This window comes from Pleurodeles waltl, chromosome 2_2 (assembly GCF_031143425.1).
Source record: "Pleurodeles waltl isolate 20211129_DDA chromosome 2_2, aPleWal1.hap1.20221129, whole genome shotgun sequence".
In the NCBI taxonomy this organism is placed as follows: Eukaryota; Metazoa; Chordata; class Amphibia; order Caudata; family Salamandridae; genus Pleurodeles; species Pleurodeles waltl.
Window position 1 is genome coordinate 788,421,573 of NC_090439.1, and position 27,507 is coordinate 788,449,079.

At 42.4% G+C, this 27,507-nt stretch overlaps 1 protein-coding gene across 1 annotated transcript in view; it reads right to left on the reverse strand.

Annotated features, from left to right (window-relative positions):
• LOC138282626 (aquaporin-4-like) overlaps window positions 1-27,000 on the reverse strand; it is a 38,048-nt gene extending 11,048 nt beyond the window's left edge. The window contains exons 1-2 of the mRNA XM_069220415.1: window positions 26,345-27,000; window positions 25,636-25,800 (exon numbers count right to left, since the gene is read on the reverse strand). Of these exons, the coding sequence (XP_069076516.1) occupies window positions 25,636-25,800; window positions 26,345-26,713 (534 nt within the window). The 5' untranslated portion in view covers window positions 26,714-27,000. The remainder of the gene's footprint in view (window positions 1-25,635; window positions 25,801-26,344) is intronic.
• Window positions 27,001-27,507: the final 507 nt, after the last annotated feature.

Below are 27,507 nucleotides of genomic sequence, written 5' to 3' on the forward strand. Positions count from 1 at the left end.
GCTTGTTCTTTGTCTGTCTTGGCACAGGTCCATGGAGGTGCTTATCGCCCAGTAGCTTATTTTTCAGCTACCTTTGACCCAGTAGCAGCAGCTTTACCAGGTTGTCTGCACGCAGTAGCAGCAGTTGGTCAAAGTCTTTCCCAATGTGAGGGGGTAGTCATGGGATACCCTTTGACGGTAATGGTACCACATTCTGTTGAGATTTTACTGACAAGGAGGAAAACACATTATTTGACGGGAGCCAGACTGACAAGGTATGAGACGAGCATATTGGGTGCTCCGAATGTAACATTGAAAAGATGTACAGTGCTGAATCCAGCAACATTACTTCCAAGTGATACTGTTGAAATTGAAAAGGAGGAAGATATTGAACATGATTGCCTTGAGGTAACTGAGCTGTGTACAAAACCGAGGCCCGATATTAGAGACACGCGTTTAGAGGAAAATGACCAAATTGTTTTTGTTGCTGGCTCGTGTCTCAGAGATGGAACAGGCACACTGAGAGCAGGATATGCTGTGTGCACAATTACAGGCACATTAGAAGCTTTATGGATTCCGGGTGTGTATTCTTCACAAGTGGCCGAACTAGTAGCTCTTACTAGAGCTTGCTATGTCTCTGCAAGATTAAGAGTCACAATCTACACTGATGGTCAATATGGATTCGGAATTGTTCATGATTTTGGCCAATTGTGGCCGCAACAAGGTTTTATGACCTCAACTGGAACTCCAGTGAAAAATGGCGACCGGATAAAAGAGTTGTTGTATGCAATTCAGTTACCTGAAGAGATTGCTGTGGTGAAATGCAGTGCACACCAAAAGACACAGGATTACATTTCTTTGGGAAATGGATATGCAGATCAAGTCGCAAGGTTTTGCGCATTGAACTGTATATCGTTCAAAGACAAGTGGGAACTAATGCCTGAAGAAGAAACTAATTGTGCAAGTTTTGCTTTAAAAATAATTGACACTTTAGAAGAATTTAAAATGTTGCAGGAAAATGCAAACAAGGAAGAGAAAATACTATGGTTGAAGTTTAAGTGTATTCAAAGACCAGATGAGATTTTGGTTTCTGAGGAGGGCCAGATGGTACTGCCAAATAGTTTACTGACTCAGATGGCCCAGTACTATCATGGCCAAGCACATATTGAAAGAGATGCCATGGTTAGATTGTTCAAAGTTGACTGGTTTAATCCAAAATTCAGACAAGCAGCAGAGGCAGCATGTCATAGATGCGTAATCTGTCAGCAACTAAATGTGGGCAAAGGGACAGTGGTGAATTTGAGCCACATTGGAAGAGCAGGAGGACCATTCAGCAGAATGCAGTTGGAGTCCATTGAAATGCCTGCATGTGGTGGACTGAAGTATGTGTTGGTAATTGTGTGTGTGTTCAGCCATTGGATTGAAGCATACCCCACACGTAGGAATGATAGTCTCCCGGTTGCAAAGCTGTTGCTTAGAGAGTTAGTATCACGGTTCGGGTTCCCGATCTCGTTAGAATCAGATAGGGGAACACACTTAAATAACAAAGTTATCAAACTCTTATGTGCAGCATTAAACATTGAGCAGAAACTGCATTGCAGCTATCGTCCAGAAGCATCAGGATTTGTAGAGCAAATGAATGGTACGTTGAAATCAAGAATTGCCAAAATGTGTGCCACAACAAATCTGAAATGGCCAGGCGCATTATCTTTGGTGTTGATGTCAATGCGAAATATTGGCGACAGAAAGACAGGACTGTCACCACATGAGATACTCATGGGCAGAGCAATGACACTGCCAGCAATTCCAGCAAATGCTTTTGTCAATATTACAGATGAAATGGTGTTGGACTACTGCAAGGGTCTGGCTGATGTGGTTCGATCTTTCTCTCAGCAGGTGCAGGCCATTACCCTGCCACCCATCCATGACCCAGGTCACAATCTAAGAGCTGGAGATTGGATCGTCATCAAAAAGCATGTGCGAAAGACTTGCCTAGAGCCGTGTTGGAAGGGCCCATACCAGGTGGTGCTGACAACTACAACAGCTGTGAAGTGTGCTGGACTACCTAACTGGATACATGCGAGCCATACTAAGAGAGTGGTGAGTCCACAAGAACATGAAGAAGTGTTGTTGAGAGCACCAACAGCAGCAAATCAAGTGACTCCTCCTGAGCCAGAGCCAGAGCAAGTTGAACCTGAAGTTGACCCAGAGCTGCTGGAAGATGGGTCAATTACCCCAGTAAGAGACAAAGGTGCAGGAGCACAAGAAGCAAAGCAAGAGCCTATCCCAACAGAAGCGACTGGAGAATCAAGCACAGTAGGGGTTCTCCTAGAAGTAGATGGTGCTGAAGCACAAGCAGACCAAGTGCCTGACCTAGAAGGGGAAAGAGTCGAGATGGATCAAAGTCAAAGTGATCCGACTCCTCCTGAACCTGTTGCAGGTCCATCAAGAGAAAACACCACAGATAGAGAGAAAGAGAAGAGTCCAGTCTTAAAAAGGTTACTAACAGAAGGAACAAGGAAATGAGACAATTGGCCTGAATCACAAGTAGGCAAGAAGAAGGAGTTGGTTATAAACTAACCAATAGAGGAAGAAGTAGACACTACAAGAAAATTTGGACTAAGTGAAGGAGAACTAGCAGGAGAACAAAGGTTGAAGAGAAAGAGAGTAGCAAGTCGAAGATACGCAGGTCCTGAGTGGGCATATGCAGCAACAAGTGAATGGCAAAACAAGTTCATGTCCTTTTGCTTTGAAAGAGAAGTTCAGAATCAGTACTTTGATGCAACCTGAAGGGAGGCAATAGACTGAGTTGTTGAACTAATCTGAAGGAAAATTAAAAAGAGACTGTTGAAATAAACCCAGAAAAGACATTGATAACCTGAGATGACATTTGAAAACCTGATGTGACAAGCTGCTAACCGATTTTGACAAAGGAGTAAAGGGTTCCCGTGTATGAAACTGAATCGCAAGAAAGAAGCATATTTGTATTTTTATTTTTCCTGTTGCACCTTATCTAAGAGTATTTCTACTCTCTGATTCTTTACAGATTATGGATGAGTTAAATAATAGCATTAGAAATATTAGATATTGTAGATATTTGAATGTTGGAGTGGCAATTATGTGTGGAATAATGTTTATAATAATGATTGTGGGTATGTCTATTCATGGGATGAGAGAAGCTCCTGTTGATGAGACTACACTAACTGCTTTAGAGAGGTTTAAGCAAGATGAAAAATATTTGCATGATTATACTAATGCACGAGGAGAGCTTTCTTCTAATGTTTTCTATCGGTTGTTGAGAGAGTATGTAGAAACGATGGATGCAAAGAATTGTCTTGTGTGTACGCAAATTCCTTCCTCTGTGGAAGAAGGGGTTACAAATCATAGTCTGCCATTAGCATACGGCACAACTTGTAGTTTGCTACTAACCAGATTCTATAATCAATAGTATATACAGTATTTTTACTCCAACCATGATCTATCAAAATAGATCAAATAGCATGATATAGCATTAGTTAGAGGATTCTTTGAGCCAACACTAACTTTTGGAACTGCTTATGCTCACTGTAATAATTTGACCTGCTTACTAACTCCGTTGGAAAAGAGCTTTATAGAGCATGCTGATGATAGAAGAAAAGCATTAAAAGAGAAATTAGAAAAAGGGCTAGAGAAAAAAAACTATAAAAATGACTATGCTTACACTGCCATTAAAACACAAGGGAGATTAGCTTTAGATGCATTACACGTGCTGAAGCTTTGTATATATAGGCTAAAATCACGCACTGACACTTTATTTGTGGGAACGAGTGAATGTAGGCATGTGTTTTTGTTCCAGAGCAAATTGACTTTTATGTTGAATGGTGCGGACCCTGTGATTCCTGGGATTTACTACATTTGTGGACTTAATGCTTACTACCGTCTTCCTAGAGGGTGGTATGGGAAATGCTATTTAGGGATAGTTTTCCCTAAGATTTATCAGATAGATGATTTAAAGAAAATACCAAAAGTGACTGAATTACATCATGTGCGACAGAGGAGGGAAACCGCTTCTGCAATTGTGGGAGTTATTTTTGGGACAATAATTCCATCTGTAGGGGTTATTTTGAATGCAAACAAGATACGAAAATTGTCTACTATTGTGGATAATATGCTAACAAACTTTACAGGGGAAATACTCCTGTTAAATACAGAACTGGCTGCGGATAGAGCTATGACGCTTCAAAATAGGCTTGCTCTAGACATCATTTTAGCAAAAGACGGTGAAGTCTGTAAAATGATTAATGCTAGGCATTGTTGTTCATTTATACCTGAAAGTGAGAAAGAGATAAGAGACTTACTTACAAACTTAACTAATTCAAGCACAATTTGAAAGAAATGAAGGAACCAGAAGTTTGGGAGAAGGTTGGAAATGGATTTGCCTCTGTGGGAAATTGGTTTAGTCAAATTTGGAATGGGGTATTATGGAAAATTGTGCAGGGAATATTAATTGTGATTGTTTCCATATTGAGGTCATGGGGTACATGCAAATTATGGCAAAGGGTAAAATTAAGGAAGGGTAAAAATGATCAAAGGAGGGAAGAACCATCTAGGAGATAAATTTATACGGAAAATTCGAGAAGAAGACAAAATACATCTGAGACAAATTTGTAGTGTTAACAAGAAGGGTGTGATGATATATTTAGTCATCAGAGGAGAGACTGAGGGAGCATATATGTTAATTAAGGACATTTACTAATTAATGTGTGATTATTATTGAGAAAAACGTGTAGAGAAATTAATATTAGAAAATAACATGAATAATCGAAAATGTGCCCACGGGGGTGGTCACCATGTGTATTAACAGATGTTCAATAATGAGAAGACTTAGATAAAATGTATTAATATATCATAACTGGATGTATAACCTATGTTTTATGTTAACCCATGTTCTTAAATTAGCTTGACCAAAGGCCTGTTTTCGCTGGGCCCTGCTTGCTCATTACGTGGAGACTTTGAAAAACCTTGGAGGACTGGTACCCGGAAGAAAGGACCTTGAACTGTGCCGAGTTCAGTCGGCTCTGCTTTAACATTCTGCAATGTGCCAGCGGACAGGAGATGATGAAGACAATTTGATACAATTATGTATAGTGTAGGCTAAATGTACTTTCCCAGGACTTGAACAATAGAGGCATTGACTAAAGACTATGTATGCAGCAATTTCGTTACCTGGAGAGCCGGATGATGTTCTCATCACAAGAAGGACCAATCAAATTTAGGGGGCTTGAAGCCCATACAGAAATAGAGATTTGGTCAATAAAAACTAGAGTCATAACTTCCGACGAGACTGACCAATTAGCAATTAGTGGGACAGACTGGGAGACCCTAATAAAAAGTCATGACAAGGGGAGCGGAATCAGAACTGTGGGGAGAAAGTTGATGATGTCAGGAGACGCTGTCCGAAGTGCTGATAATTGGGCTTATACTCTGTGAGCCTGATCCGTAGACTGACCACTGATGACCTGAAGATGAAGACTGACTTGTTGCTGATCCATCCTGGGTAGGTAGCTATGAAAATGTGACTGACTAATTTTGTGCCTTTTCTTCTAGCTACCAACTGCGCTGTTCTGTAGAAATTCTCTCTTAGGCAGATTTTTCCAAATTAATGTTTTTCTCTAAATTGTTTTTGCATGAAGAGCCACATGCTAATCTTGGTTAGGTAGGCTGTTAGGGGTGACGTTGACGGTGACAAATGACTGATGAACTTAATTGCTGAATTACATTATTAATGCTGATATTCATAGCTTATGGTGTTGCGTTGTTGCATATGTTTTCTTTAAGAGATAATGTTATTTAACTAATGAATTAATAAAGAGTTGATCTGAATAAAGTTTGAACTAACATATGTCTTAGAAATGTAAGCAATAGGGAATGAAACTTGTTAACCCTTTTCTTGTGTAGTGGTTATTTTGATTAACATGGCTTAGTATTGTGGTTTCATAGAGTGCTTTCCTCAATTATTGATGTTAGTTGTTGATTTCAATAGTCACTGCATGACTAGGATACTCCATGCGATTCAAAAGGTTCATCGATCTATAAGCTTCCCCTTGTAAGTTTAATTACTAAGGACCAGGCGCGCTAGCAGGTGCGAACTCTGTTTAACCTGATTTTTTATTTATTCAGAAAATCATTTTAGTTAGATATTTTTGCCTGTTCAGTGTTTTTTGCAGCCTATGTTTCTGAAAATTAATTTTTGTAGTCTATATTTGAAACCTACATATGCAGATAACCCTAAAATGTAAACAAGTAATTAGAAAAAGTTCAATTTCAGAAAGGAAGGGTCGAACTAGCTGGGAGTCTCGATCGTTAGATGAACTTCTTAGGCTGACTTCAGACTTTCCACTTGAGCATTGTGCACTAGCCTTATTGTATCACGTCGTCAGGTGGTCAACTGCGCGATTCTTTAGTGTTTCTGTACATGACAGAACTTACCTTGATAAAAAATAAGTACACGTACTGGGAAAGAAACTGATTAAGGCCTAGATTTCCAAAACACTAGATAACTTTGATTTTACAAAACAACTTTGTGTCTGTTAAAAAAAATGTTTACTCATAAACCACATGTAATAAAAATAAAACAAAGGAATATAGAAACTAAACCAGGTGTACAGTGTCTTCATATTTAACTTTACACCATCCTTGTGTAATGATTCTGGATGTTTGTCAGGTTCTTCTCGTTGCACGCACATTCCTTTTACACAGTTTGACTGAGGTGCTTGTGTCTACAAAGAGGCTGCAACCAGGCAGAGCCAGTTGTCTTCCGACGTTTAATTTAATTCTTGCATCACGGGAGAAATCAACGCCAGTTTTAGTACCCAAAGAAGCAGTATCTTGCAGAACATGTGAGTTCCGCTACAGGCCACTCTTCAGTCTTTATCACCGGGTTTACCATGCAGTATGCAATGGCATTTTAGTCACTGCTGCCACTTCCATAAGTCGAGGAAAAGCAGCTGCTTTATGGCCCTCCTAGTTAAGATGTCAGTTTAGGCCCGTAAACAATACAAGTAGTTCTTTGCATCGTGAAACCAGAGAGGGTTGCAGAGGGGCAGGTTACCTCGACACTAGCAAGGGACAATCTGCAAACATCTTTGAGAACCTCGAAACAGGGGAGCCCTGATCTGGGCTCTGAGAGTTCCTAGGACATACTGAAAACTGCATCAGGGGATTAGAAAGTCAACTGAGGTGAGAGAAGATGACAGACTAGTGATGGTTCTGAGATAAGGACACAAAGGCAAACCATTAACTGGACAGTGGGGGATCTGCGTCGAAGACAAAATGGTAAAACAAATAGCTGGGCAGTGAGTGATCTGAGACGAAGACATGAGGGCAAACCATTACATGTTATGCGTTTCTGTATTTTGATGGGAAGCTCTTTTGTGTTTAAAAATAATGTGCCATAAAACAGGGAATTGTCTGCTGAATGTGCTCCTTAGTTTGGCCCAATATGGACGAGTTCACTACAAATATTGCCACAGCTTTGAGTGCCAAGGAAAACTGTCACTGAAAGGAAGTTGCCACCCGCAATATGAGCGGTAGATCTGATGGAAAACGTAAGCAGCTTCTGCATCAAACAAGTGATGATATACACCAGAGGGTACTGCAGCTATCACTCAGAGGTATAGTGCTCGGATGTGAAGATTATGTGAGGATCAATATTTTCTAATTTCTCTTTTTTTACGTACAGGGCCATTACCATTATGGGGCATATTTATGGGGCTAGCCACCTGGCTGCGCTGCACTGCGTGACAAGGAAAGGGCAGGAATGTGCCGTATTTAAAAGAATATGGTGCATTCCTGCAGTTTCCCCTGCGTTGGCACCCTTTTGGCTGCTGAGCGCCAATGCAAGCCCACGTGCACCATGGAGCAAGGGTGCCTGCGTTGCATGCAACAATCCTGAGACTTTTTCCTCTTTCTATGTGTGATGCAGAATGCTGCACACATAGAAAGAGGAAAAAACAAGGAGAACTAAAGATATTTCACCTCATTATGCCTCACCTGAGGAAGCATAGGTTTTTTGTGCATTTCCAGGTCTATCACTTCTGGTACATCTGGAAATGTGTCCAAATCCATGGTTGGTGCGTGGGAACACGCACGCAACACCTATGGAAACGCCTACCTGGCTCACAGGAATGCCACGCAGCGATTTGTGCAGAGTTACGTTACTCAAGATTCATGAAGCCACTCAGGGCCTTGTTTGGCTTCATAAATCTCACTCAAGGCTTGTGTTGAGCATGTACCACATTGTGTGGTGTAATCATGATGCAAACCGGGTCATAAATATGGCCCCTATAAGATTTGCACTCTTTCACAAGTTTTATTACTCAAGCACTACTGTTGTCTTGAGTAGGACACAGTGTCTGTAATTGTTGGCCGTCATTAGAAGAGGCTTCTCTCCGGTTGAGAACGTTATGTTAAATGTTCTTCTGCTCATATTTTATGGCATGATTCTCCTCTTTTAGATGGAAAGTTGGAGTCGTGCTAGCTGAAAAATTGACACTTCTCCAGAGATACAAGGAGATGATGATCTGGTCTGGGATCCATTGTCACGCTCCTGCTGAAACTTAGTAAGGTAGATGGATGGGGTGCCTTCTGACCTTTGAAGACTGAAAACAGTTTGTTCCTTTGGTGATTTTCCCTATGTCTGGTCTTGTAACTCATCCTGGTAAATGTTCAGGTTAGAACCAAAAGGGCAAGACTATTGCCACCTTTACCACATCCTTTGGAGAACAGCCCATGAGTGTTACTGAATTCAGGAGGTAGCACTACAAAGTTTGTGCCTATGTTAGCTATATAGCACTCACCAGGAACAGCACTCCCTCCACTCACGATGTTATGGCCATATGTATGGCCAGGATGAAAATCTTAGCCCCTCTCCTCTTTATCAATCTCTTTATGGCAAAATGCATGGGATGGCAGCGGAGTTCTCTTTTGCTGTCCGTGCTCTGAGATGCCCACACCGTCTTTGCACCACACCGAGAGGCGTGGCCTACAAGTGTGGCCCCTGGCTTCTCAACGTCCTGATCACCTGGCCAGTTTCCACACGCACTGCATGCGGGAGCTCCGCAACCACAGCGCTGGCCCAGATCGGGGAAGGGAAAGACGGGCCACAAAGCATTTTCCCCTGAAACCACCAAAATTCACAGAGGCCCACTTCGCTTGCCTGACTTGTTTGCCTGACTTTAAGATGGTGGCAGAGCCATACCACCACTGATTTAGAGATAACATTGTGTTGGGGCCATCCAGCACTACAGCAGTGGCCTGAGTTCTGCCCTGGAGGGGCCATGTGAGAAGCCTCAAGCACACTCCTCTCTTAAATCAGTAAGCAGGAGTTTGCACAAATTTTCATAGTGGCCTACACGTGACCAGACAACTCCCACATGGTGTCTTGTCTCATAAACACTCCCTCTCCATCTGGACTCCACACAAATCATCTGCGGGGGCGCCCTCCACCAAGATTACAACAATACCCTTCATAGCAGAAAGGGACTTGGAGAGCATCAAGGGGGGCACCGATATATTCATTCTCTACAGTGCTAACAGCGCACAAGGGCAGAACTATTACTAAAAAGCAGGGGGCCAGCTTGTAGAACTAGACTCATCGAGCAGACTTATTGGAAACTAACATCTTTGGCCTTACCACTACAATCCCCGAAAAACCCACTGAATGGGTGACGCCACTTGAAATAGGCAAAGCCTCTATCTCTCCTTTCTGGGACTCTAACTGATCAAACTTTAGCACTCTTGGGCGGTCTCATTCCCTCTGGGGCTCATCTCATGGACTACCCATATGCCTCTTAAAAAAAATTCAGGCTAAGACAGTGTCCAGCTATTTTCAACCAACCTAAACACGAAGGTCTCCTGAATGCACGCCGGTAAACAAAGAGATGGCATTTACAAAGGAGGACCTGCTCTCCTCACTACAAGACTTTAAGAGAGAACTGCAAGAAGAACTCAAAGCAGACCTCACCACCTCCCTAGATACATTTCACTCAGAACTCAATACTGAACTAACACAACTACAACATTATGTGGACTCAGTGGGTACTCGTACACTGGATCTCAAAACCAAATGACAAACTCTCGAACAATCAGTTGCCAAAGCAGAGAGGGCCTCCGCTAACATGAAGAATCACCTCCACACTACAATGTTGAGAAGTGAAGACCTGGAGAATAGATTGCGTCATGATAATTTTTGCATATGCAATCCGGAGGAGGGAGCAGAAGGCCCTGATCTTGATGCCTTTGAGGTGGAAATGTTTTCCAAATTGTTGGGAGACAGCGCAGGTGAGGTCAGGCTAGACCAGGTCCATCAGGTTTGCCAAAGGATACAGGGTGGAGGGAAGAGGTCCTAGAGATGCCATGGCAAAACTGCACCCATATTGAGTAAAATAAGTGATCCTCCATGTGGCAAGAGGGTTGGAAGAGGTTACTTTTCCACGGACCACATGCTGTCTTTTTTAAGATATAACTACAGCAACCCTAGCTCGTCAGCAACAATTCCGACCAATTACCAGCAACCTCCACCAATAACACATCAGGTATAGATCGACATACCCCTTTGGACTGGCCTTTGAATGTCAGAATGCAATTTACAATTTCAATGTGGTGGAAGATGCAGCACAACTATTGGAGGTGTCCCTACCTACTCCAGCCCATTCTGGATCTCTCAATGACAATACTTGGAACAATGCACCCAATGTAGACAAAGGACAATGGCTCCCACAAGGATGTCCCAAGCATCCCGGAAGGAAAGGATCACTCTGCTGAGAGCTTGAGAACTCTGCTCAGGTTTTAGAAAGTCTCAGAATGCCCACTCTTGCAAATCTCAGACCCTGTCATGGCCCTAAACTATTTCTCTCAAGCCTTACTCAGTGTTAGAGACATACATCTGTAAAAGAATATCTTTTCACTCTCCCTCAGTAGACCCTCAGTTTGAACTCTATGTGTACCAAAACTGGGGAACAAGATATGCACATGGTGACTAGGGGGTCTTTTGTCTTTTTCTTTTCTCTATCCTGATGGTCAGTTATACCATGCCCATAATCTTCTAAGGCCTGAAGGCAATAGTTGATGATGAATACAATGAACAAGGTTCCACCTCCATTCTATTATGTTACATGTGGTTGGGGTCTCAGACCCCCAATGGATCTGTTATTTTACTGTTTACTACTTGTTATTCTGGGAATGTCAAAAAATTACAAAGTATGATGAGTGCTGGAGGTGGAGTGGGGGAGGGGAGATTCATGGAGCGGAGACACTACAGTTAGTGGAGGAGACAGTGAAGCCCATCTTAACACATATCAGTAGATTTGAGACATGGTGTAAATTGCATTAACATGGAACAGCAAAGGTCTTATCTTCCCAGCCAAATGCCACAAAATGTGGCAATATCTACTAGAAAGATGATACGACATGGAAGCCATACAAGAAGCACAACTCAAATGCGGGGAGGGTCATCAGCCGAACCACAAATCCTGTCCTTCGTCTATCGCTCCTCTACACAAACAAAACACATTGGAGTGGCACTCCTTTTCTACTCCTCCCTGAAGTTTCACTTTAACGATAAATGGACAGACAAAGAGGGTAGGATATTATTGGTCAAGGGGGAGATATTAGGCATAACATGCACCATAGAGTCATACATGCCCCTAACACACCACAGACCTCCTTTCTATGCTCATTCTTTACCCTCTTAAGTTGCTTTGCAAAAGGTGAGGTCATCCTTATGGGAGAGTTTAACCTAGTTTGGGACTCCATCCTAAACACCAGTTCACTACATAGATCAATGATGAACAGTTTTCCCAAATCGACTAAACAATCCATAAATTCACTAGTCTTGGTAGACGCCTGGTGAGTACCTCACCCCCACTGTAGGGATTATACCTTCTCTCATGCCCACAATCATATTTGTGACTAGACTATGGGGGTTATTACAACTTTGGAGGAGGTGTTAATCCGTCCCAAATGTGACGGATATACCACCAGCCGTATTACGAGTTCCATAGGATATAATGGACCCCTAATACGGCTGGTGGTATATCCGTCACTTTACTGTCACTTTTGGGACGGATTAACACCTCCTCCAAAGTTGTAATAACCCCCTATATCTTTATAAGCCAAGTTCTAGACTACTCCATTTAGACATCAACAATCCACCCCGTATCGATCTCAGACCATGCCTCAGTGGAGCTTGTGCTGGACTGGGCCCCTCCTACTCCTAAACTTCACAGGTGTTTTTTTCCAGCCTCTCTCATGAGAGATCGCCTCCTGCGTGATGAACTCTGCACTACCATTAAAGAATCCTTTAAACTAAACAGCCCTCAGGACACTGATTTCTATAATAATTGTGACACTTTCAAGGCGGTCATCAGAAGAAAATGTATTTCTTTATTGGCCTCACTCACTAAACAGAAAACCCAAGAGCTACTCACTCTCGAGACGGAACTCCAGAAAGCCAAACGAGAACATAAAGACAATCCCATACTCACATTACAGAGAACGATAACTGCCTGCAGAGGGAAATTAAAAGCCTTTTACACTAATAGAGTGGAATACACTTTACTCTGCCTAAAACATGCCACATACGATCGAGGAAACAAAGTGGACACACAGCACGACAACTACGAGTCAAACACAAAAAAGACTACGTTGGCCACTTAATTAAGGACTCTGGAAATCAGATCACGACTGAAAGAGACAAAATAAAAACCTTTCACGACTTCTATAAAAATCTTTATACATTCGACACACCCGATGATTTGTTACATTCCGATTACTTAGGAGGAGTCCAGCTGCCTCAAGTTCTTGACAACCAAAATGACGAAGTAAGTAGTCACACCAGGGAAGAGGAAGTCCATTTAGCAATTGCATCTCTTAAATTGCATAAATCTCCCGGTCCCGATGGACTGACTGCTCAGTTCTATAAGACGGTCTGCTCTGACATAATCCTGCACTTCACAAAACCTTTTAATCACATAGCATCCAATCTCACAGTCGCCCCATCTATGAGTGAAGCCCTAATCATGATTATTCCAAAACAGGGGAAAGACCCCCACTATTGTGCATTATAAAGATCAATAGCACTGCTAAATCTGAATGGCAAATTATACTAAAAAATCCTTGCACCTCTATTGGAAACTATTCTACCCGATCTTATCCATCCATATCAATCTGGTTTTATAAAAGAAAGGCAGACACATGATAATCTATGCAGAGTATTCCACCTGATCGAAAAAGCAACTAAAAAGAAAATTCCAGCCCTTCTTTTGGCGCTTGACACTGAAAAGGACTTCGACCACAATAATCTCTTCCGCACTAAATTTGGATTCAGAAAACAAATTATACAAATGATTCACACCAACTATGCACCCACCTCTTGCGAGTGGTAGTTAACATCATAGGCTCTGATTTTTTCAAACTGGATAAGGGCACTCTGCAGGGCTGCCAACTGTTCCTGCTGCTATTCACCCTCAGTATAGAACCATTCCCAGCTAGAATTAGAGTAGCACCCGAGATTCAGGGGATCCCTTTTGGCCAAGAAACCCATAAGATCTCCCTTTTTGCAGGCAATGACTTGCTCTCCCTTTTGCCTCAGTTCCTCCTTAGGAGCCCTCCAACAGAGCTGACTCAGTATGAACACATTTCAGGTTATTGTGTGAATCTTCACAAATAATATTGCCTAAATCTGACCCTCCCCTTGTCCGAAATGAGTAAACGTACGAACGCTGTTCCCTTTACCTGGGTGAAAAATCAACTTTTCTACCTAGGAATCAAGATGACCCCTAAAATTCCTGATCTATATTGCACAAATTTCCCTCCGTTCCTAAGACAACTGCAAGATGATCTCAAGAGATGGGCACCCCTATACCTATCCTGGTTAGGCAGGATCAATGCAATCAAGATGACAGTCCTGTCCTGCATTTTGTATCTATTTGAGGGACTCCTATGGAGCTTACTTGCAAATTCTTCTCGACCTTACGCTCCCTCATAATACACTTCATGTGGCAAAGACAATAGGCTAGCCTCCCCCTATAAGCTGCTAAGACTTTTCAAATAAGCAGGTAGACTAGTCCTCCCTGACTTTCTTTTATATTATAGGGTGGCACAACTAAGAGTGATAGCAGAGTAGTTATTGAAAGAATCTAACAAGCACTGGCTACACCTGGATAGAGCAGTGATGGGTCGGTACATATAGGACTTGTTATGGAAACCAAAGGCAGATAGACCTCCAAACGCATCCCTTTGCACTCCCACAAGAACCACTCTCAAAATATGGGACACTGCTAATTGCACTCAGGGATGGGTAACCTCCCCTTCCCCATACACTCCTATCCACTTCAATCTTGTCTTTCCTCCGGCGCTCAAGCCAGGTCCCTTTGATTGTTGGAGGGTGGGAGGGTACCTCACTATTTCTAATCTGTTCCATGGCTAGGGCCTTCTTAACTTTGAACATTGTCAATGAGATTTTGGCTTTCCAACCTCTGAACAATACCACTACAACCAACTTCAACACTGGGTCCTTCACCCAGACATTTGGCAGGCTGGCACCAAAGAATTGTCCCTGATCAAAAAGCTTGTTAGACAGGCAAACAGAACTAAATGGGGTCATTTCCTTTCTTTATACTCACCTGCTGCCCACCCTTTCCACCTCACCACAGCTCCACACCATTTTCTGGAACACGGTTTTAAATGATCAGGTCTTCACTAAACAATGGCAGGAGTTTTGGGGAGACATAGCCAGATACAGCCATTCTCTTGGAACGTGAGAAGCCCACTACAAATTGCTATATGAAGTATTTATAGCCCACCAAACTTAAAGTAATCTATACCAACTTGTCAGACCTATGTTGTAGAGGCTGCGGACCCTTAGGAGACTTTAAACTGATTTGGTGGGACTGTCCCCCTATCCGACCCTTCTGGTCTGAAATTCTTGCACAAATTAAAACAATTATAGGATATCCAGTCCCTACCGCGTTTGGCTGTACTCTTCTAGGTATAAGCGATGAGACCCTAAAACACTAAACTTCAAGCAACCGCTCCATACTATGGCTATGCCTTGGAGCAGCTAAAACCGCACTAACAGCCCATTAGAAAAAACTCACAGCCCAGTCTCTCACAAAATGGCGCGCCCGACTGTGGCAGGCTCTTATGATGGGAAGAAAAGCCAACGTCTAAACAGACACCCACAAGGATTTTGAGCACAAATAGGGTCCACTTATACAATTCCTGTCTTTAGGTCTCCCTCTCAAAGCATGCCCCACTTGAACAAGAACACTCCATCTCTTCCAGATCTGATTCCATCCTCCCTCACCTACTTCCCTTTACCCAGTCTCCTTCTACCAACGGCCTTCCACTACCATACGTCCAACACCCACTCTTTTTAAGTTTATCAGAATAGACCTGCATTCCCAGAAATGCAGAAAATATTTTGTTTTTTGTTAATTGTTTAGAGTTTTAACCCTCCTGTTTAGGAATTTAGGGGGGTTAAAACTCTGCATATTAACCAGATCGGGACTTTTGGAATTGTATTTAGAGAATCAATATTATCTTTTTGACTGCAGAACTCTGTACCCGGACTATGTATCTGGTCATTGTATTAGCTGTAAAATTTGCAGGATCACTAATGGGAGATCTTTGTTTGTTTTATAGCTGTTTAACCCCAATTAAAACAGTTTAGCAAAAGAATTAAAAAGATAAATAGAACCTGGGAAGATACCAATGAATCTCAGGTTCAAAAAGACTTCAACATGTTTCTTGCCTAAGTCTGCTCACGAAAGAGTCAACAGCAATTCATCAGACCAATTAACAAAGCCATAAACTACCTAATTAGCAGTGCTAGTAATGTAGATAATGAATTCTGTTTTAGGTGAAACAAAGAAATTTAAAGAGTAGGTCTCACAATGGGGATCTTCTCTGTATGACCCGTTATCAAAAGTGAGCAGGCCCCGTGAAATGCCATTGAAACACTATCGGAGCTCCTAGTTGAGGTCATTGGATAGCGTGGTTGAAAACCTAACCGCTTGCCAGCATTCTAAATATGTGAGACCTATTCTTTAAACTTCTTTATTTAAGCTATTGTAACTGTAATTTAGCACTCTGAAATTCCCAAAGGGCACAAGTATATGGCATTTTAGCAATAAGAACAAATAAATAAATCAGTCCATAAATAAATATAACTGCTGAGTAAGATGTAAACCACATATGTGTTAGACAGGCAAAGTTTTAAAGACATCTCCCCCTACCTTTTCCCTTCCAGCTCTGTAATAATCCATCGAGTCACTGCCTTATAGTCATTTCTTTGATTCTTCTCCTTATTCTGAAGCATAATTTTTTCTGAATATTGTGCTTTGTCGGCCTCATCTAGACAGTGCATGTGCTGTGTCTTCAAGACCTTTCGTTTTCTGACACTGGGCTTAGAAACCACCCATTTTCTTGTGTTTGGCCTTCTGTGGAGCACAAACGCATTTTTTTCCTTCCTCTGCTCATTTTTTTAGGTGATACTATTTTTCTTACTGTTTAAGCACTCTACCAGATTGCATCTTTTTCAGCTGGTTTCCTCGTGTACTTTCCCCCTCTGAGTTCTCCCCTCCCTCATTCATGTTGCTTGCTTCCATCATTCATGTTACTTGCCCCCACCCGCCCTCCCTCATCAGTGTTGCTTGCTCCCACCTGCCCTTCCTCCTGTGGTTGTTGCCCATGTTCTTGCTTACTCCCAGCCCTCTCACGCTCTGTTGTCCATCCGCTTGCCCCGCCACTCTCCAATGCCTATGTGATTACTCACACTCTCTCCCTCCTACCCTTTGTTGTACGTGTGCTTGATCCCAGCACCTCCTCCTTGTTGCCCCCTGTCTTTCCCCCCTGCTTGTGGCCTCCAGCCACCACTAAGTCTGTATTGTTTCCTGCCACCCACCCCACAATAAAGAAAACCAGGTCTATGATGCGGCAAGTTCTTAGCCATCATAACAAGTGTCCCCCCACACCCTCCATTGCATGTCTTGGCCTTCCCATTCTACTTGTTGCCTCCCATCCCACCAGCAATAAACAAATTGCTATGACACAGTCAGTGCTGGCCACGTCATAGTGCTTTTTTGTTTTGTTTCAGCCATGCTGCACAGCAGCTGCACTGCTGTACAACGTGGCTAAAAGGGATTGACAAATCCAAAAACTGTCTCATAGGTGAGACCTATTGGCTTTGTCATTGCTTGTTAGTATGTATGCAGAGAGTATTCCATTTGTGAAATGCTGTATCAGAAGAACTACCCTCAGAGCGTAAAGCGAGCACTGCTAAAAAGCTGTGAGATATGGGGCAATACATGTTGTTGTACACACACCCCCACGCCCAGGTGAGGTTTTGACTTGCAGTTAGTAGCTGTGCAGGGATAGCATGAGCCCACAAGAAAAGCCACATATTTATCAAATAGGAAATATTCACATGCACAGAAAAAAATCTTTCGCGGCATCAGCGTATTGGGAGCTAGGGAGGAGTACTTAGTCATATTGGCGACAAAATGCCTGAGAAACATTTAGGGTTTCTAGTAGAGGTGGAGGAGCCAGCAAATTTAAAGGGAGGGCTGTGTCAGAGCTGAGCCAAGGGTCTGGCTTCGCCCTAAAGGCCCATGCATAAGCTGTGCTATGAAAATATTCTGCACGTAAATCACGCAACAAATATCATGTAAGATTATGCAAGTGCCTCCTAAAAACTCCAAAAAAAACATATTTCATTGACACAGGGAAGCATTTCACCTTAGTAGATCAGATTATATCACTCCATTGAGCAGGTATTTATTAAAAGTGATAGTGTTTAAACATGAACTTATAAACATTCCTGTTTCCCTGTCCTGACAACAATGTCATTAGTGAACAAGTCAATTGTCATATGTACCCTATAACCCTATATGTGAGCTAAATTCTGATTATACTGTACATGGAGCAACATGATATCCTGTTAATGAAAACATGAGGTTTTGTACAGCACACGTCCTTAAGTCACATATTTGAAGGTGCGCTTATATGTGAAAATAATGAAGAAAAAGGAGACTCAGTGAAAACAATATTGCCTAGGAACACACAATTTGCTCAAACTGGGAGGCCAAGATTGATCCTAGGTTTTCTTGTTTCACATTGTGCAATTCATCCACTAGATGGGTATCCCTTTCTCCTTTTTTACATCAAAGGTTAATGCTGGACAGATTTACATATATTTCATGCAACACAGTGTACCATTAAGGGGTGCCAGACATTGTTGGGCTGTGTTGCATGAAAGGAAAAGTGGCATATTTACAAACATATGGCACTGCTGCTCTCTTCCCAGATGCTGGTGAACAATTAGACTGCCTAGCATCACGTACACACCATTGCTCCACAGTGCATGATGTCTAGCTTACGTTCTGAACAAGAAAGGTACTACTCTAGTACAAAACACTATAATTAGGCTAACTTTAAATTGTTTCCAGTGTTGTATGTGTGTTGAACAGTGCAGCACACAAACAAAGTTAGGAGAAATTAAACATTTCTCAGCACTTGCCTAGAGGAAGAGTAATACTTTTGCCACAAAGCCCTATCTACCATCATTAAAAAGACTTACGTAAAAAAACATATGTAGTAGCATAAAATGCCCATGTTCCACCCATGAAAGCGCTACCTTGCTTTACTTTTATGCAACTTTCCAGTGCAAAGCAAGTTTTGTGCTGGAAAGTAAATAGTTTTTGCAGACTTTTTATTGCTTTGACCACCTTTTATGACTTTGCACCATACAAAACGTTACTAACTCTACCCATTTATCATTAATTCTTGGTGCATAAGATTAGAGCACTGGTGGCAAGTAGGAGTCACATGAAAGTTCTGCTTGTTTTGAGCTTTAGATTCCAAGATGACCTCAAGCTGAGCCAGAGCAAAGCACCTGAGTGTGAGCTGTGTGGATGTAAGAAGTGTCATCTATGCGATGTGCCATTCTACAAAAGTTAGTACGAGCAACTGTACCAAGACATGATCTGCACTGAGGCGGGGCCTACAGTTCTCTTTGGAACACTGTACAGGTAATCTGGAAGGGAGTAGTGCCAGGTTTGAGAGTACCAACATAGGTGTAGGCAATTGATATATATTGTTGTGCACATTGATATATATTCTTGTGCACATTGTGCTGTCGCTGATGTCTGGCTCGTGGACCTTGTAGACAGACATTCAAGTGTGAATGTGATAAGGGTGGTTTTCGTGAAAGACTTGAACCGGATCTGTGTCATATAAAAAAAAGAAGATATGTCTTCTCGCAAGGACTCCTCCCTACTCCTGGCCTTAAATGTTTACAGGACATAGCCAAAGGTGTTCTCTGATTTCAGGTTCTTGGTGCTTTCTGGCTCAAGAGTTCTTTCTTGGTACGAGTATGAACATGGAAATGTTCCATCCTACTTGGAGACTCTGGCCGCTGCTGTGTACAGTGCAGTGGTGTAGATGGCACTATAATTTGCTCAGAGGAAAACCGACCTGCTACCAGCTCCCTCTAAATGATCGTATTTATGAGACCCCAAGAACAGCTCGGTTCTGAAGCCACTGGGACAGGATACTGGTGTTAGAGCCTAGTTATCATTACTATGTGTTTGAAATTGGAGACTAGTCAGTAATATGGATGGTAACTTCAAAAAATGTCCATTGGTTTTTATAGGGGTCACTTTACTCTAAACAAAAGGTCTGATTGTGATCAGACCGAAATACATTTTCTGTTACTTGCTAGCTGAGGAAGTTCTCAATGAAGACACAACCTTGAATTGAAAACACCATTAGTATAGCAGGGAGTAGAAAATATTTCTCCCTCACCTCTTACAAACAGGTTTTTTATAATTACTTTGATCAACAGTCCTCTTTATATCAACCTTAGAATTATGAAAGACCGACTCAGCATCATAGCAATGCAAACTTGTGACCTCTCCTCTCTCCTTTGAGTAATGTACTTTCTCAATCCTGGTGTTCAGCCATAGGCACCTGTTAGAATTTGGGTGTCTGGTTGACAGAGATATGTACCCTGTCCAAGCAGGAACTACAATCCTAGTCAGGGTAAGGCAGGTACACACCATAAATTAACTTGTGTTCACCCTCTGGTAGCTTGGCACAGAGCAGGCAGGCTTAACTTAGGAGGGAATGTGTAAAGTATTTGTGCAACACTTCAAAAAGCAACACAGCAAAAACACTCCACACCAGGTTACAAAAATAGAGCTTAATTTTATGAAAAAAGAAACAACAAAAATACAATAAATAGATGTTGAGATATTAATTTTTAAAGAATAAATGTGCAAATACAAAGCACCGGGACAAAGTCAAGAGTTCAGGCCACCAGCGATGGAGTGCAGCCGGCTACAGGACTGCAGGGTGCTCTTTGAGCAACAGTACCTTAATCCTTGTCACAGCACGAGCTGCACCTATGATCCCCACACAGTTGGGTTTTTGCACTGAATTTCTCCATGCAACTGTGGTGATGTGTCAGTCGTGAGTGCAATGTGCTGGTTCTGAGTACAGCAGTTCTGACTGCAATGCGCTGGGTTAATCAATGCTGGAGGGGCGATGTGTCGATCTTTTCCACACTGTGGTGACAATGCATTGATTCCGAAGCAGTATTTCCAGAGGCGATGTGGTGGTTCTGAGTGCAATGTGCCGGTCCCTATAACAGTGGTGAAGCATTGATCCCGACCTTGCAGCAGGTGGTGTGTCAATTTCAATCGGCGCAATGGTGTCGATGTGCAGGTTCTGGCAGATGCAGCACTTTATACTCACTTCCAAGGGTGCTGGATTGGCACTACAAGGCAGAACAAGACTTGCAGCAAGCAAAATCCAGGTGCTGTTTGTAGATGGAAGAGAAGTCTTTGATATCCCTAAGACTTCAGAACAGGAGGCAAGCCAGCAAGCACTTGGAGTCACTTTGGTTCTGGGATGTAGAGATCCAAGTCCAGTCCTTCTCACTCCCAGACAAGAGGGCAGCAGGTAGCAAGTCAACTCAGCAAATCAGGAGTTTAGGAGAGTTTCAGCTTAACAGAGTGGCAGGCCTTGTGGCAGCAGCACAGTCTTTCTTCCTGACAGTGTATCCACAGCGAAGTGTACTGAGTTAGTGTTGTCAGAGGACCAGAACTTATACCCAGTTGTGACTTTGAATTGGGGGGCTTCAAAGAAGGATCTCTGAAGTGCACAGAACCCCCTCCTCATTCCTGCCCTAGCTCCAGACTCACTATAGGGAGGTATGCAGCTCTTTGTGTGTGGCAGGACACTGCCCGTTCAGGTGTAAGTGTCAGCCCCGTCCACCCATCCTGCCTAGGATGGCCCATCAGGATGTTGGTGGCTTATCAGACACCCCAATGACCCCTTTGTGTGTGTGGTGGTCTAGAGGGAATGCACAAACTCAGCTGTCACCTCACCTCAGACGTATACTGGAGACAGGTAGTAGGCACCAAATGGCTAAAGTAAGAAAATGACAACTTTCTAAAAAACTGGCATTTTCAAAATTGCAGTTTAAAATCCGACTTCACCATAAGTTTTAATTTTAAATTGTGAGTTAACAGACATCAAACTTGACAAACAAATGTCTTCCAGATTGGGAATTACACTTAGAAGATGTAATAAGGTAATCCCAATGTTATCCTATGGGAGAGATAGACCTTGCTGTAGTGAAACCCGATTTTGGGAGTTTTTTTGCTGTAGTGAAAACCGATTTTGGGAGTTTTTGATCACTAGAGCATGTAAAATTTAAAAGTACATGCCCTGTCTTTTAAATACATTGCACCCTGCCTTGTGGATCTCACAAGGCCTACCTTAGGGGTAACTTTTATGTTTAAAAATTGAAGTGTTAGGCCTGGCAATAGGTTTATCCTGTATGTATCGTGCTATTATGCACTCAGACTTATAATGTTGAACAAGAACTTATAGTTCTTAACATATTGAAACAATTTGGTGTGCAGTGTTGGAACGGATACTACCCGTATCCGTGAAAAATTACAATACAGCTAGTACACCAGCTGTAAGAGGTTTATCTTGCCAGGCCAAAGTGGCAGTGTAAACTTCACAGAGGCTCTGCAATGGCAGGTCTGAGAAATGGCTAAGGGGCTAATTAAGTAGGTGGCACAATCAGTGCTGCAAGCCCACTAGTAGCATTTACTCTACAGGCCCTGGGCACGTCGTGCACTTTACAAGGGACCTATAAGTAAAGAAATATGACAATTGGGTATGACCCAAGGTTATCATGTTTTAGGGGAGAGAGAAAAAGCACCAGGACCCTACTGTAAATTTACCACTTCAATCAAGATAATAGCACAAGAAGTAAATAACCAGACAACCTCACTCTCAACTGGCTGCTTACCAGTTTGTTCAGATCGTATTCTAGTTCATGTGTTGAAGCTACCATATTCTGAGTCCCATTAGAACTACAAAACAATTGAGGTCAGCCATGTTGACTACCCTTGCTCTGCCTGACTTCTGTAATGCTTTTTCATAGCATTGTTGACCTTGACATAACAGTCCAGTAACTGGCCTTGGTGCCAACGTTATCTGGCATGGCTCAGTTATGTGTTTGTGTCCAGCTAACTAAATTGGCTTATCTTTATGCATCAATGTGTGAACCAGTTGTAATATTTTCTACTGTAACCTCAATGTTTTGCACTTGATATCAGGCAGGGCCGGACTGAGAAGCCAAAGCAGCCCTGGCAATTTGCTCTTACCAGCCCCAGGGAGGGGTGAGGGCGGTATGGGGTGTGCAAGTGCGAGCTTGCTACTGCTTTCGGTACTGGGCTCACAAAAAACGGCACTCGTTTCAAATACCGGCATCTGTCGGATACTTGCGTCAGGTTTTCCTCTCTAATGCCAGTCAGCACAAGTTAGCGGATCCTTTGTGATCGGACGATGTTCGAACGCTGCTCCTACTCTATCATGAGTCACGGCTTTTTCGCGGTATTTGAAACGAGTGCCGTTAGCAAATAGCAGCACTCGGGAACTGAGTAATCAAGTGCGGATTCTTACTTTACAGATGCAAAGTGTTGCCAGCGTCCTCCGACAGTCCTGATGAGGCCTTGAGTTGTTAGGCCGAAACGCGTCGACATATTTTTTGGGTCCAAGGCGTCTGGGCAAATAATGAATTGATCCCCAATAAATTGGTTCATAGCACTACTTACTACCTTCTACAAAAAATTCAAGGCAGTATACAGCTGGGTGCGAGACCCTTGGTCACCATATGTTTATTGATCACTATGTTTATTGTTTTGTTGTGACTTTCTTATAAAATGTTGGAGTAGGGCACATGTTTTTAGACATTGTACGTATTGTCCGTCCCACATGCCTGTTATTAATGTAAATGTGTATATATAAGTGTATATAGGTTCACCTGAGTGTCATTAGTTTATATACAGGCAGTTTGCCTTTGACTCTGTTGCTGTTGCGTATTATTAAATGGAATAAATAAGGGAAATAGTCTTACCCTTTTGAACCAAGAGTTATTATTGGTTCTGTGCAATAACTATTGAATTTGTCCCTTTCCTGCTGATAATTTTTTGTGAGTATTGTTAAGTTGGTATCCTAAGCAGGCAAGAGTTATAGGATACTCCCCTTTTTTTCGGTTAGGCTTTCGGTACTGGGGGCTGATACTGCAGCACCTCTGCAAAACCAGTCCCCAGTCACAAAACCGGCTCCCACTGCTGCAAAACCAGCCCCATCCTTCCAGCCCACCGGGAAAAAGCCTGATGCCCACTATGACCAGTCCTGCCCTGCTATCAGGTACTAGCACTGATTTTATGTTCATATGGTGGACATTTGAGTTCCCTCAAAGCTGCAAGTTGCTATGGATGTCAGCCCAATCCAGCAGCCCCCCTCTACAAATGGGATGGATGCAGAGACATTTTTTGTCTAAGTTACCCAATAATGAACTTAAGAGTGCCTCTATTACCAAATAATGAACTCTAAGTGCAAGTATGGATGCCTCTATATATTCTATAGAATCTGGCCTGCTCGGACGCACATATTCTGGCCACAACATTTGTTATAGTTTTTTACTTCAAGGCATTATTTGGCCTATTGGTCAAATAACACTCAAAATGTGCCGGGCTTCATATGTAAGTCTTTTATACTGTTTGGCATTGCTTTTCATGTAAGAACATACAGATACATTATTCAAGCTACTTTTGTAAATAGAACAGACTTTGTAACATCCCACCAGATCTTACAGAACAATCTATCTGAAGATCACCGGTGTTCTAGAATCCATCCACCAGTCTTGTAATTGGTTTGAGTTGCTGCAATTGTCATCACAGAACAGCTCTAGATGACAAGTTTTTAAATGCAATGATGTCAAGTAGCTCCAAGACTGCCTTAGCTTTACTTAAGTCTAGATGTAGAAGCCCAACTGGGAATGTACCAAGACAAAGTTTCTCTTCATAACAGAAAGCTCCAAACATTCCAGGTTGACAAATGGCTTGAAGATATAAACGTGGCCAAAATCATCGTGAGATCCAATCCACAATAAAATAGAACAAGAGTTACTAAGCCATAAGTCACCAACAAGGCACCTTTTATGCTAAACAACACCCACTAGAATTACAGCAACATAATAGATTAATTAGTGGAATAGATGAGTTTTCAGAGCTTTCCTAAGTAAGCAGGGCAAATGATAGACTTGAACCCAAGCGAAGATCGTTCCATAGTTTTGGACCAAGCAGGAAGAGAGCTCTCTCTCTGAATTGAGCTTTCCTAATATGTTGTATCATAAAATGTAACTGGGCATTGTAACGAAGACCACCATGAGCAACACTCTCTCGTTGCTTCAGAATCCTGATATCCGAGTACCAGCTATAACTGACTGCAGAGCAGACTACAGACCCTCCACAAAAGTATTGGTTGTTTTTCACCTGCCTAGAGAAAACACATTACTAGCAGGTAACCCCTACTCCCTCATGTCTCCGCTGAAAAGTACCCTGCACGCTATAGCTCGAGTGATGACAGACTAAAGAAATATGAGCACATCACGCCGACAATGAAGGAAGCATTTTGTCTCTCTCGTAGGCCCACATCATCCTCAACCCTTGCTATGTTACTTCCTGGGTGATAACAATCACCACCCAACCTGACAAAAAAGTCCATTGCAGCACACAGTGCCATACATCAGACTAAGTTGCTCTTCCCTACATTTCCAAAATGAGCTAAAAACACATTTCTTGAAGGAACAAACTATCTGCCGTCAAGGAACCTCCCAACTCTTCTTGTTGCCTGAAGCTAAATCTGAGGCGAACCTCCAGCAATACCCCATTATTATGTGTAGGATTATTATGTATAGGATTTTGAATCTCTGTATCATCCCAGACTATGTATACATGTTGCTTGCCTGATAGCTTAATGAATTTTAAGTTCCAAAACACATCAAAACCATTACTAGACAAGAACCATCTGCTGTTTCTTCTACTCTCATATCCGTATATTTTGACAAAGCTGTAAATAAAACGAAGTTTGTCCTTTTTCCTTCATCTGCTTCAAATCTATAGCGATTTAGCTTCTTCGACATCTTATTCACTTTTGATTCTTATTTTTTTAGCACCATGGATTTGTATCATTGCGCTGATTATGTATTTTTTAAAACACTTCAGACGTGTTTCCTGCAATACTTACTGCAAAAAGATGCCCGATTGTGACCGAAAATCCAATAATCATCGGCACTGGGACTTTGATGTCTTTTCTTTTTTTGTCGCAGGAAGCAAAGATTGTAAACACCAGTTGGAAGGTGATGAGAGTTTCAATCAGAAGGGCCTGTCCGTGCGAAATGTTCTTATTCACCTGTGAGACAGAAGAAAATGAAAAAACAGAAGTGAAATCACCTTTTTTTTAGACTTAAACATAAATCCGATTTTAGAAAGACAATAAATGATTCAATTATGAAAGAGAAACTTAAATATAAAAGGTGCTCCGCGTCCTTCCCTGCCAAAGGGCAAACCTAAACATCAAAACACCTCAGGAAATAAAAACCGCTAAAACAACCCAGGGCAAGATTGAAATAGACGATCCCAACGAGCAGGGCTTCGAAAAACAAAATGAACTAATGCCGGACGTGAAACTTAATCTTAAGGTATCACGTGTATATGTCCATTCAGCGGTAGTTTAAATTAAATGGGGAAAAACGAGTTCACAGTTCTCAATGTGCCAAGTAGTTGTCCCTACCACAGATTCAATCAACTGACACACCACGTTGGGAACAAAAATTATGAAAAGCTCAGATAATTACTTTTTGATAATTTTAATTAACACATGCGTAAGAGCTACGTGTAATTTAAAAAGTCCCTGGAAAAGGAAACGTCCAAAGCCTCATCTTTCATATACTTACTGTGGTAAGTCCAACGGGGTGGTTGTCCGTGGGGGTGACGAGAAAAACCACCCCGGAGGCAGCGACGGCTGCCAGGCATTGGATGATGATATAGAAGAAACCTTTGGCAAAGGAGATCTTCCTAGTGCACATCATGGCCAGCGCCACGGCAGGGTTCAAGAAGGCTTCGCAGATGTGTCCGAAACAGTGCACCAAAATGGCGATGCTGAGTCCAAAGCAGAAGGCGATGTGAGTGTTGCTGGGTCCGGGGGTGGGGGGAAAGCTCACCGTAGACCCCAAACTCACAATAAGGAACAAAAAGACAGCCAAAAATTCACCTCCCATAGATGTCCAAAACTGCCTGGTCCACACTCCTTTGAAGGCCGTCATTTCCAAACCCCACTGTGCAGGCGTGGCGTGCTGCAGGCCTGCTCTGGTTCTCACCAAGAGTGCTCCTAGCCGACAGTGACTCGCAGCAAAGATATGGGGTGGGGGAGAAGGTATTTATACTGTGCAGCCAAGGAACAAGTTCAGCAAGTGGCGGCGTGTAGTCGAAACAGTGCCTTACCTTGAATCCAGAAACACCCACCCACAGTGGATTCTTTGTCCAGGGCCCCAAGGTGTTTTTCTACATAACAGCGTCCCTGTCGAAGAAAATGCTTTTACAGGTCCAAGTAGCTCTATGTGGCATGTGACGTAAACCACAATGTACTCACCGCTGTGCTTATGAGAGCTCTCTGTGCTTATCAAGCCTGGTTTAACAATACACCATCCATTAAGGGTGCCAGACATTGACTTTCTTGATGCAAACACCTACACCTGGTGCCAAAATCAACACCCAGCTGTCATCATCAGACGGGCGACCATTGCCCGAACATGCTCTAGTGCTAGTCCCCAGGCCACAGAAGGTTCTGTGACTCAAAAGTCTGCGTTGAACAAAACAGAACAGCAAATAGAAGGGGAACTCTTTGTAAAATGCGTCGGTACTGCTGTAGTTTTTACAGGGAAAGTAAACTCAGTGAGGAAAAATGTGTTTTCATTTCCGGGGACAGAGAGTACAAGTCTTTCTGACAACTTCCAGCATTCGGAATGTGTGTGTCTGTCAAAAACTCTATAGAGGGGAACACGTTCTGTTTGTAGTTTTCTTTTAGACACTTCCAACCTATTTATTAACAGAGTGACAG